We start from the raw sequence: 12,781 nt of genomic DNA, 5'->3' as shown, positions 1-12,781 counted from the left end.
TTTATGACAAAAATCATGACCTTCTAAGGATAGCTGCCTCAATTCCGGGGAAACTTGGGAGTTCACAATATCTTCTTTAACCATTGCTCTTAAAGCAACTGGAATGGCTCTAATAATTCAATTGTATATTAATGGTACATTGCAGTTAAAATTTCTCACAAAACTCTCTATGTAGTAACAAAATCCCATTATCATCCAAAAAATGGGCAACAGTCCAAATCCCTTTGGATTTCCATTCCTCAAAAAAAAAACAGACTTTCTACCAAATTTTATATATATATTATTCCTGGAGTGTTATGAAGTGTAAAATTATGCTTGAATAATAATTTCCAATAAAGCAGCACTTGGGGTTTGATAGACGTGGTAGGTACGGGAGCAAAAATTTGATATTGTAACTCGAAGTCTAGGAAGGAAAATATGTTTGAAAACGGTGTTAACTTAATATTTTTGCTTATATTAGGAATTTCTAAGGTGCAAAAAAATTGAATGACTCGAAATAAATAGTAAAATATGTTTATTGGCATTTTCATTATTCGAATACTTTGCTCACATATCGACAAAGTGTGGATCAAGTCTTTTAAAAATATAACATTTTAACCAGTATCACAATGACTATGTATTTTGTCCTGTGTAACCCGTGCTGTTTATTAAAATAGAAATAAGTTCTTCACATTGTACAATTTTTAAGGTACAAAACAAAAAGTGAACTTACATATACAGTGATCTTTTTTAAAATGAGTTTAAAATTTAAACCCAAGATATTGTAACATTGTTGAAGTGAAACATAATTACAGTGTTTTTGTTAAAATGCTTAACGGTAAAAAAAAAAAAAAAAAAGAAATAAAAAAAAAAAGTGTTCATGCTGCTTAAAGCGAAAGTGAAAGGCTGATTTCAGAGGTATATCACAACGCATCATTAAAGATTATTCACATAAAATATTAAATAATTCACATTAGATTAGACATCAGACAGATTAAAATAATAAAAAATAAAAAAAGTATTCTTTTTATTAGAAAACAAAATCCTTAGCAGTTTCTCCAGGTAGGAACTCCCTTAGAACATATGACAGCAGCTTCTATGGACATACACACACACACACACAAAGAAATGTAAATGTTAATCTTGGATGCATGTTTCAAAATGGATTTTAACTGCATAACCATCTTAGCTAGAGTCCTCACATAAACCAGTTTCTTGTTCTCCTCTGTGTCCTGGAAGATCTTGAACAAAGTTTCAACTTCAGTCTTCTTGAGGATTAAAACGTTTGAATCTAAAACCACCACAACAATTACTGCATACTGGTAAGGATGAAATAATTATTAAAATTGGTCTTTAAACAAGGCATGGGAAAATATTACACTTACAATTTGAATTAATAAGCTGCAGAGCCTTCTCCATGGTCGCGTGTTTCTCCTCACTGTCACGTGGCGGCTGGATGGGCACATTTCCCTCTGGCCATATATTCTCCCGTAAGTTGTCAATGTAGGATGCAATCTGAACTTCGGTGGGATGCATCATTTTCAAAAAGTTGTTTATTTTCCTGCATGGGAGGAAAGCTTATTTTTAGCTTCCCATACTGTTAAATATATTTGGTGTTTGATAGATATGAAATGGGATACTTACTTTTTTACCAAAGGCTGGACTGCTTTTAGAAGGGCATCAAAAAGGAAAATGAGAACTGAGTTTCCTGAAGATACTAAAGACAAACATTGAATGGCAAAGAAAATCAGTTTTTAAGTTGCAGTTCTTGGTGATCATAAAAGCCAAACAGGACAAGAGAGTTACATCATACCAATTATTTCCTTAAGTAACTCAAATATGGCTTTAGTAGCCTCGGTTTGCTCCAAGTTGGTCTGGGACTCCTTTTTCTCTTCCTTGAGCTGTCCAGTTTTTTCTTTTACTTTTAACTTTTGTTCTACATTTAACTTTTTTTGAGTTAACTTTTCTTTTTTGTTTGTTTTCTCCACAGTCTGAGCACTTGTAAAGCCATCAACTGAGTCAAACTGTAAGCTTGAGCTATCACTCAAGTGTCCTGAAGGACTGACTAATTTTGACGTATTAACAGAGACATCTAGACTTTCAGCAGGAATCTCCCGTCCATCTGAAACCACATCCTGTTCAGAGGTCTGGTCTTCGGTTTCTGGTTCTCCGTTTCTGAACCTAACGTTTGAAGCTATTGGCCCTTCTACAATGTCCTCCTTTGGCTCTTCGTTTGTGTCCATGCAGGCTGGCTGTGCCATCGGTCCACTGTGATGTACTGAGGCTCCTGCTTCATCAAGCTTATCCTCTCCTCTGGGGTTATGGGACTGGGAAAAAAAAAAATTATATAACCAGAGGATGGCAGTATTCTCAATAAATGACCTTGTGCTGAGCTAAAGGTATATGTCTAATGTAAATCAACAAACTATAGCTCTTTGGATAAGAAATCAAATCTTTATGTGTGTGTGTGTGTGTGTGTGTGTGTGTATGTATATATATATATATATATATATATATCAAATATTGCAAGACCAGAAGCAGAGAGTGCTACACAGTATTTATATAGCCACTGGTGCTCATTGGATGTGATGGAAGTAAACATCAAATTAAGTGGACGAAATACTTTGCTAGCACTCGCATGGTAAGATAAAAAGCCTTTAATATACTGGTCTTAAATCATTATTACTAGTTAAAAGTAGATCTATGCGTTTCGGCAAAACAGCCTTTTTCAGGACACACATAAATTGCTCAAACAGGTATTCTTAAACTAACGTTAGTTAATAAATCAAAGACAGCTGGTTAATATGTGGGTGTGGCTAAGTATCTCTTCATTAACTCCTGGGGACTTAGTCACTTATTATCTTATTATTATCTTATTATCAAATGTTCATTATCTCAATTATTCCAAACTTTTGACCTGTAGCTTATGCTGTAAATCAATCAAATGTAGCTCTATTTTGACTAGGTTTTACATCTTGCTGTATTTCTATTGATCCAAATATATGAAATATTGATATAAATACAATACCATTCAAATATTTTAAAAATGTTTTAAAAGAAGGCTCTCTTGCCCACAAAGGCTACAGTTAAGACATAAGAAAATATTATTTCTATTTACATTTTAAAAATGTAATAATTTGTCGGCAAAGCAGAATTTTCAGCAAACATTACTCCAGTGTTGCATAATACTTCAGAAATTCTAATATGCTGATTTTCTGCTCAAAAAACATTAACTATTATTAATGCTGAAAACCATTTTGCTTGGCTAATATATATATTTTTTGTATCTTTGTTCAATTTAATGCACCCTTGCGGAGTAAAAGTATTAGTAGTAGTTTTTTTTTTTTTTTATTGCGATGACAACATCTAAGTCTGGCTTCACAACAGTAACTTCTTGCTGTTGTTTTTAAGGGAAGTTCAACTTTGCTCTCATCTGCAATAGTCTGCAAAACTAATACAAGAGTTTCAGGAACACAAAATAAAAAAACAAATAAACAGAAAATACAGAATTTAAGGATTTAAACAACAATACATTTCTAAAATTAATCTTAATGACCCTAAACTTTTAAACCGTAATGTTTCAACATGAGATTTCCATTAAGCTATTGACCTACAATCTCTTTTTACCTCATCCTCGTCTTTGCCAGGAGTAAGAAAGCTTGCAAGTCCATTCAGAAAACTCCAGACACCGCCATTATCTTCATTATTACTCAGCAGCAGTGCAATGGGACACAAGAACTGGAATACAAGCAGAGTCTGACCAAGTTGTGTATCAGAAACCAGCTCCTGGTGGGAAATGAGAGGAAACAATAGCCTGGTATTTATTTCTACTGACAATGCCTTTAATTCTAGATAGTGTGTGTGTGTGTGTGTCTGTGTGTGTGTGTGTCTGTGTGTGTGTGTCTGACCGCTTACTTGCAAAAAGTGCTCCAAGGCTGATCTAACTTCTTCTATGTGTGCACCGTCAAGATCATTCTTTGTCTTCTCTACTATTGCAGACACGGAGGGTAAAGTTGAACTTCCCTTAAAAATAACAGCAAAAGGAGAAGAACAAAAAACAGATTTCAAAACAAACAGCCACATGCACTAATCAATAATAAGACAGAAATACATACAAAATATTCCTCACCATTTCCTCACTCTCTTGCCAGAGGTTGTGAAACTGAAGTATATCTGTTTGGGTCTTTTTCACATCCCAGTTGAGATTCTCAGGGTTATTTCTCTCCTCCAGGTGAACCGTGAAACACAGCTCTTCATTTTCCCTCTGAACCTAAGACAATGTTTTTTTTTTTTTTTTTTTTATTCAACTCAACTTAGCTTGCACTTTGTTTAGCTTTCCTTGTTTTAAAATATGCCTCACATTTGTAACACGGACTGCCCACTTCCCCACCCGCCACATCTCATAGGGAAGCTTAAACTCCATCATGTCCTCTTGGAAAAATGTTGTCAGGTAAACATCCGTTTCACTGTCCTTTTAAAAGAAAGCACAGACAAACTTAGTTGTACCGAAAAGCTTTGTAATGAATTTAATATGCACATTTTCCATACATAATCGGAGTCCATGTTGCTTCTAATGGAGCTCTCTCTGCTGCTTTCATCATCAGCTGCCATAGCAGCAGATCCTCGTGCCAATATAGTATTCTCCTCCTTAGGTTTTTTCTTTTTGGGTTTCTTTGACTTGACCTTATCAACAATTTTATAGATTTTTTCTTTGACCCTATTGCCTGCTTAAATAACAATGATAAAACATCTTTCAATTACACTTTAATACATTATAAATTTACACTTACTGCTCATTAATCAAAATACTAAAATGAAAGAGAAAGATATCTATAGATAGAATCACCCTTCTTCTTTTCTTTTTTGACTTCAGATAGAGCATCCTCTGCTTCATCTGTAAATCTGTGGAATCCATAACAAGGCCACCAAATGAGATGAATATGATAAATATGCTTAAAATATATGTTTTTGAAATGACTTACCCTTCCTCTTTTTTACATCCTACGGGAGATGGTGTGCCTTTCCTATCTGAGTTTGGCCGGTCTCCTGTTGAGCTTTTAGAGGATACTCTATCCAGCTGCGAAACCAGCATCTGATTCAGGTTGTCCGGATTACAGAGGTATGTCACAAGCACATCAAGAGCTAGAGATGGGCAACAGGAGTAACAAAGAATCTGTGTATTAGTAGAAGCTACACAATACAATTAAAACAGTACAAAAATATATTGTATATGAAAAATATATATATCTATATTAAATTAATTATAAAACTATATATGAAAAATAACTAATAATGAGAATACAGTTGTTCATTGTTAGTTCATTGTTAGTCATTTTAATTAACAGTGCATTAATGTTTACGAGCACAACTTTTGATTTTAATAATGCATTAGTAAATGCTGAAGTTGATGTTAACTAAGTTTAATAAATGCTGTAGAAGCATTGTTCATTCTTAGTTCATGTTAAAGAAGTTAACTAATGAACCTTATTGTATTACCCAATTGTGTTACCCAATTCTGAAGCCAAAGTTTCCTCAAAAATCTTAAGCAACATTGATAGTTATAGGAAATGTTTCTTTTTCACTAAATCAACATATCAGAATGGGCTTTCTTTTCTAAAGCCCTGGGCTGTGTTCCTTAACACCGGGTGGCATTTGGAGGTGGATTCAATCTCCTGAGCTCTGGAACCTGTGCCATTTCCTTTCTCCTCACACCTGCCCCTCCCCTCTCCATTTAGACCAGCCTGTTTCATCCGGGACCGGGAAACACACCGCATGCCACGTTGATGTGTGAAGAGCAGTCACGCTAAAAAAGCGTATGTAATCCCAGGCTTTTACCAATCGGAGAGCCAAAATGTACAGATTACGCCGCCATGTATCAGAATGTGAAACTGACTGAAGACTGAAGTAATGATGTTGAAAATTGTAATAATATTTCACATAATGTTTTCTACATTTTGGATCAGATGAGTGCAGCGTTTTAAGAGAATATATTAAGAAAGTAAAGGTTATGGGGGAAGTCGTGGCCTAATGGTTAGAGAGTTTGACTCCTAACCCTAGGGTTGTGGGTTCGAGTCTCAGGCCAGCAATACCACGACTGAGGTGCCCTTGAGCAACACACCGAACCCCCAACTGCTCCCCGGGTGCTGCAGCATAAATGGCTGCCCACTGCTCCTGGTGTGTGTTCACAGTGTGTGTGTGTTCACTGCTGTGTGTGTGCACTTTGGATGGGTTAAATGCAGAGCACGAATTCTGAGTACTTGGCTGTACGTCACGTCATGTCACTTTTTAAAAGAAAATTTAGAAGCACCAACCATCATGATTTGGTATAAAAAAAATAAAACATTGATTTAAAAAATCATATTGATTTACAATTAATTCTATAAAATACATTTCATTTTGAATTTATATTAAAAATGTTGTTGGCGGCAATTCGAGAAATAATTCACTCTTTGTCGCCATAACCATTGTGGACAAAGGCAAGATCAGTCAAAGGCAAGATCCACACAAAAATGAAGATGAACAGGTTTGTAGAAAGTGACAAGCCTGTTGAGACAAGCCTTGAAGCATTGAGTGGCAAAGTAAAGTTCAGAGATACTGTCCTAAACATAACAGTGAATGCTACAAATGTTGATACCAGATAGATGATGAACGTTCTGATCATTAGAAAGATCATTAGAAATGATATAGCACAAAGGTCAGTAGGACTAACCTTTAGTAGCAACAATCTCATTTAGGAAACACTGGTAGAGTTTTGCTTCCAAAAGGTACTCAGGAAAAAGGTTTCGCACCAGAGCTTCGGAGAAGGACCTGAGGACTGCCATCTCCTCAGATCTTGAACCAAACATTGGAGAACTGAAACATGTAAACAAGTGAACAAGCCATAAAGACTCCTTTTACTAGCAGTATTCCTGGAACTACATCATGTGATCAGTCATAGGTTAGAAAGTCCATAAGTTTTGGCAGAAATTCTTTGATTTTAAAACATAAGCTCAAGCCCCGCTGCTGTGCTGATGGTCTCTAATGGACCAAGCATTAAATAGAAAAGGGATTTTTTTTATGACACTAGATAGTGTCATCAAGATAGTGATGACACACATCATAATATTTTACTATAATATTATTAGAATAAATGAGGCATACATAATGACACAAAAAAACTTGCTCACCCATCTGACTGCTTTGCTTTATGCAGGTGTTGAGTGAAGATCCTAATACAACCCACACTGGTAACGGACAGATTGAAGTTTTCTGCTTTGCAGATGACTCTCTCGACTATCAGGTTAAACTCCGTCTGTAGTGCCCTATGAAGGGGCTGACTGTCCACCAATTCTGGAACTGTGTACCACGGCTTGACCAGGTGAGCATAGGCACATTCAAAGACTAGAAAGACATTTAAAAATATATAACAATAATTTAATTAAGCACATTGTTATACCATGTAAGTCTCTATCGTTTTTGATGAGAAATCTTTTAGGATATAAATGCCACACAAACCAATAAAGTATTACTATATTATCTGATTGTCAGCTTTCTGTTCTGACATATTTACAACAAAATTTCATGGACATGTCAAGAAACTTCCTAAAATGGGGGTGAAGCTTATGAAAAACAAAATTATTATTTACCCTGGAGAAGTGACCTCTGTGTATTTGGATATTGCATTGTCTGAGACAAAGTCTGTCCGCTTCTGGTAGCATCAATCTCATCAATGACACCAACATGGTGACCTGTCTTTGTCTGAAACAGGATGGTGAAAGTGCAAGGGATTTAATTCCAGTAAGGTATCTGAGTCATGAATTCAGAAATGAGGTCAGTAAGAGCTTTTGCTTTTTGCTGGAATACACTGCATACAGAAATAAGGAACAAAAAGTAATCAGATGATTTATTTTGACTTGAGAACCAAAAGTTTCAACCAAATTGTTATATAATTCCACCATATAGCCTACTATAGTAATGACATGTCCAAATGCTTCCCACGGTGAGTTCTGCCTAAAAATTTACTTGATTGTTATGTATCAATTTACAATAACCAATAAAGGTAAATATTCAATCTCACTGCAGAAGTTTTTATTTGGGACATAGACAATGGTTTCTAGCTGGTCCGCAATGGTTATTTACATTGTGTACGCTGAAAACCATAAGACAAACCGGAAACCAGCTACCAGCTGGTCAGTGCAGTCCAGTTAAACAGGTTTTTGGAACACAACATTTAATAACCAGCTTTAACCAGTAATGGAAGCTTTTTGTTGCAAAACATAGCCTTGTTAATAATTAATTAGATTTTTCAACAAGATGGTGTAAACCACTCTATACACAAGTTCAAAGTAAGAATAAAAATACAAATATGAATAAGAATAGGCTATTCTTAGTGTTCTCAAGTCACCTACGTTAAAATATGCAGGAACGCCGGATTAATCTGATTGTTACCTGTAGTTCTGTTTCTTCATCTGTATCATCCGTCTGAGTGCTCGTTTCCAGCCTCGCTTGTTTTTTGTTACAGTCTTGGTTTCTTAAAGTGAAATTCATAAGGCATAAAAAACAACAGAGGGCTTGTGTCCATATTTGTTCAAACTCTGAGAAGTACCAAAGAAGTACAAATATACTAATGGAGACGATGCACTGCCAAGTGCGCATTGTTAAAGAGGTCCAGGTTCAGAAATAAATACGTTTACATTAGATTCAGATAGCTCAATTCGTCCACTTAAACGTAACACATATTCGCTCTCATCTGCTTGCATCCAGACAGACGAGACATACTGAATGCAAAACCGGAAGGTAAGAGTTTGACTCTAGGAACTTAAGATGATCGGTGCTTTCGAAGGTGCCCCCCATAGTGCTTCTGCTTAATCTTTACTATAATCTGCTTTCTGTAAGTAATACATGTATAGCATGTAGCTCAACATTATTAGAGATTAATTATAAAGATTAATTTTATGGACAAATCGTTATCGTTCATTTTCACTTTCATATGGAAATAGGCGCGCATCATGCGATAACATCAAGCATATTGTGAAGTTTAGCCTACTTTCACTAATTTGTCTTTCTTCAACCATCGCTGCAGGATGGCACACGTTGAGTAGCCTGCGTTTAATCGAGAAAGTATTTTAAAGGCTTGTTTGTGTTTATGGGTTGCAGTGTAACGTGTTCATGCTTCGTTTTTCGTCAAAACGATGTGTTGAGTTTCTGGTTCTGAAGTCGAAATTCGCTAACCGCATATTGTACTTTGTCCGGAAACGTCACGCGCCCTTTCCATCACGGGTAGACTAGTTGCACATATCAGATGTTGTGACAGACATCTTTCAAATGTTGAATGGTTGGTTTAATTTCGCTTCAATCGCTTGTGCTGAACTGAGCAAAAAAGGTAGTATACAAATGAAAATTACGTAAGGAAGTTATTACAGGTCTTAATGTCTATATCAGTAGTTTGATAATACACGTGGGACTCGGTCGAGTATGAAAGTGACATACAGCCAAGTATGGTGACCCATATTCAGAATTTGTGCTTTGGCGCGCGCACACACACAACTGGAGCCATTTATGCTTTAGTGCCCAGGAAGCATAACCTTTTAGACCACTAAACGAAACCATGAACGAATGAGTGTTTGTGAACAAATTTGAGTCACTGAGGTAAATTAAAGGGGTCATATGATGTTGCTAAAAAGAACATTATTGTGTATTTGGTCTAATGAAATGTTTATGCGGTTTAAGGTTTAAAAAAAATAAATTAAAAAAAACTTTTTCCACATACTGTACTTTATCGTTTCTCCTCTATGCCCCATCTTTGTGAAACATGTAGATTTTTTTCAAAGCTCATCGTCTGAAAAGCAAAGTGTATGCTGACTGGCCAGCTGTCTAGTGTGTTGTGATTGGTTGAATGCCTCAAGAGTCTGATGGAAGGAAATGTTACAACTCCCATACTGTCATGTGGTGTCCCAGTCAGAACACCAGCGTGACAAGACAAAAACATTAAAACACATTATAAATCATGACATTTGCCAGGTATGGTAGCCCATACTCAGAATTGGTGCTCTGCATTGAACCCATCCAAGTGCGCACACACACAGCAGTGAGAAGTAAACACACCCCAGAGCAGTGGGCAGCTATATATCTAGCACCCAAGGAGAAACTGGGGTTCAGGGCACTTCAGCCATGGGTACTGAGGGTGGAACAGAGTGCTATTCATTCACTCCCCCCACAGAACTCCTGCCAGCACCAAGACTCAAACCTGCAACCTTCAAGTTACAAGTCCAACTCTCTAACCATTAAGCCACAGCTGTCCCAGGGGATTTGTTGCATTCATTGGGGACACAAGATTATAATGACTTATACTGTCTTTTAACACTTTGCATTGCATCGCGCCATGTGATCAGAGAAACGACAAACAACAAGCTCTACTCTACACTGCTTAAAACTTGCATTTGAATCATAAGTGGCAAATCCTTTACATATATGCAAACTTACTTACAGACAGTGAATCAGAACAGCCGGCCTTGTTGTCTTCCCTTCCAGGATCATGAAACATTCCTCCATAAAATCTGATGCACACAGCTGTATATTTGGGTTGAACCATTCTGTAACAGTGTTGTGGATACAACTGAACCACTGATTTCTAGTCATGTCCTCTTTTGGAAGGTCAAACAGTATTTTAACTTTTGCAATGAGACGCACAGCATCTTCACAATATGGCGGTGGTAGCAGCAATAAAGTTACACCTTATTTCTTTGCGTGAACATTTGGGGTGGCGTATGCAAATCTTCCCACATCGTGAGGCAGACATGTGGGGGCGTGTTTAAATGAGGCATTTTAGGAGGGTGTGGTTAACTTTTATAAAGAATATCTCTTTGGGTTTTTGAGACTTTAGTCTTTGCAACTTAAGGGATCCTATCTATTCATGAACAGCTTGTAACACTCAAAGAGAAAGGAAAACTTGAAATCACATCATATGACCCCTTTAAAGTGTTCATCACTGGCTGAGTAAAGCCTTCCTCTTTTGCAGAATCCAGTTTACAGGAAAGAAATGTGCTGTGTCCCAATGTGACTACTTATACTACACCCTTAAAGTATGTACTCTTTTGGTGAAGAAAAAGTACACACTTTTTGAGCATTTCAAAGATAATGGCAAAACGGATGTTTATAAAAATTCACATTGTTGTTGTAGATGAAATAACACAGATAATATTAAATAAACATTTTTTAACCGGTTACATTTATTGTTTGTTTTTCGTTTTTGCAGTTCTGATGGACTCTATGCACGCGTGGTCTGAGATCACATGTCGATGTTTACACAAAGGCGGGGGTTAAATAGAGGACGAGGCTAGTGACCATGGATGAAGAGAGTATTGGCTGCTAAGGCGGTTGGAAACAACTGGACTTGGGATGGACAGGAGTATGCAGAGGGAAGTGACAAAAATACAGTTGACAAAAATGCTAAATAAGGAAATTGGTGAAATAAAGAGTGCTAAAATTCTTAGAAATGGATCATTGTTGATTATTTGCAAGGATGCAAAACATCAAGGGAAAGTAATGAGAATGAACAAGATCAATGGAAAGAGAGTGGAATGTTCTACGGCTTATGGCAAGAAATTCATAAAAGGGGTTTTCACAGGAATCCCAGAAAACAAATCAGTAGAAGATTGGAAAAAAAAACAACATAACAAATGTAAGTGAAGTCAAACGTCTACAAGTAAATAGGAATGGAAGTGTAAGTGATAGTACCTCGGTTGTGGTCACTTTTGATGAGGAAGTTCTCCCTGGAAAGATATATATTGGATACATGTGTTAAAATGTGAGGCTATACATACATCCTCCTTAGATGTTTCAAATGTCAGACATTTGGAAATGTGGCAGCGGTGTGCAAAGGAAAGCAATGATGTGGTAAATATAGTGGAAACCACAAGCGTGACAAATGTGATGAGGGTGCAAACCTGAAATTTTGTAATTGTGGAGGGGAACAAAGCTCAGCGTATTGTGGCTGTGAAGTTAATAGAGCCAGGCTCAAGTACAAAGAATCGAGGTGGTTCAGGGAATCAGCTATGAAGAGGCAGCAAAGAAGGTTTCAGGAAATATGAGAATGACAAAACAAAGTGGAAATATGTACAAAGAAATAGGAAAATGTCAAGGATATGATAAATTGAAAGAAGAGTCTCTGAAAGTGAAAAATAACGATTTTGTACTGTTTATAGCAGAAATAATAAATTGTTCGGCACAGATGAAAAGACGTATGAAAGGATCAAAATAATTGTCAAATCAGCAGAGAAGTATGTAGATGTAAAAGAGTTGCACTGGGAAACAGTTAGAGATGCCCTCAATGAAAAAACACAATCCTCTCAGACATGGGCTGGATCTACAATGGTGTTGATCATTATACATTGGAATGCAAGGAGCCTAATTGCGAACGGTCAAGAGTTTAATAAGTTTATTGATGATTTGGTAGAAAAACCTAATGTAATATATATACAGGAGACATGGATAAAACCACAATTAGATTTTATTATAAAGGGATATAATGTTGTTACAACAGACAGAGAACCTGGCAGAGTAGGGGGAGTAGCAACATTTATTCAAAGTGGTATGAAATATCAAATTAGGAATCGTTTAGTAGTAAGATATGGACTGAAAGAGGTTGTATGGATATTGTTAATAATCCATGTGAAAAATTGAATCCAAGCATTTTAGAAGATGTAGTGGGACCACAACAAATCAACAGAGCATGGTGTGGGGATTTTAATTCACATAATTTGTGGGGGAGTAATGATACTGATGCAAATGGCCTAGTTGTTGAAGAATTTATTGATGAGAAGTA

General features: G+C 36.4%; 1 protein-coding gene and 1 long non-coding RNA gene across 3 annotated transcripts; one reads left to right on the top strand and one right to left on the bottom strand.

Moving 5' to 3' along the window:
- Positions 1-497: 497 nt before the first annotated feature.
- On the bottom strand, positions 498-8,752 carry LOC128027229 (uncharacterized). Of its 2 annotated transcripts, none has more exons than XM_052614613.1 (16): positions 8,407-8,752; positions 7,605-7,716; positions 7,146-7,359; positions 6,689-6,831; positions 4,962-5,121; positions 4,826-4,881; positions 4,528-4,706; positions 4,340-4,450; positions 4,109-4,249; positions 3,895-4,002; positions 3,607-3,765; positions 1,793-2,306; positions 1,624-1,696; positions 1,365-1,540; positions 1,182-1,270; positions 498-1,075 (listed from the first exon to the last, which is right to left on the bottom strand). In XM_052614613.1, the coding sequence occupies exons 1-16, from the start codon at positions 8,611-8,613 to the stop codon at positions 1,010-1,012; spliced, it is 2,508 nt and encodes an 835-aa protein (XP_052470573.1). In that variant the 5' UTR covers positions 8,614-8,752; the 3' UTR covers positions 498-1,009. The 2 variants fall into 2 exon arrangements, with proteins under 2 accessions (XP_052470573.1, XP_052470574.1); XM_052614614.1 differs by having other exon boundaries at positions 4,528-4,703.
- Positions 8,753-8,770: 18 nt separating this feature from the next.
- Positions 8,771-11,594, top strand: LOC128027232 (uncharacterized). Its single transcript, XR_008186656.1, has 3 exons — positions 8,771-8,848; positions 10,976-11,039; positions 11,213-11,594. It is a non-coding gene; the product is annotated as an uncharacterized LOC128027232 (long non-coding RNA).
- The last annotated feature ends 1,187 nt before the right edge of the window (positions 11,595-12,781 follow it).

Source organism: Carassius gibelio, chromosome A14, assembly GCF_023724105.1.
Source record: "Carassius gibelio isolate Cgi1373 ecotype wild population from Czech Republic chromosome A14, carGib1.2-hapl.c, whole genome shotgun sequence".
In the NCBI taxonomy this organism is placed as follows: domain Eukaryota; kingdom Metazoa; phylum Chordata; class Actinopteri; order Cypriniformes; family Cyprinidae; genus Carassius; species Carassius gibelio.
This window is presented reverse-complemented; position numbering and strand designations above follow the sequence as displayed.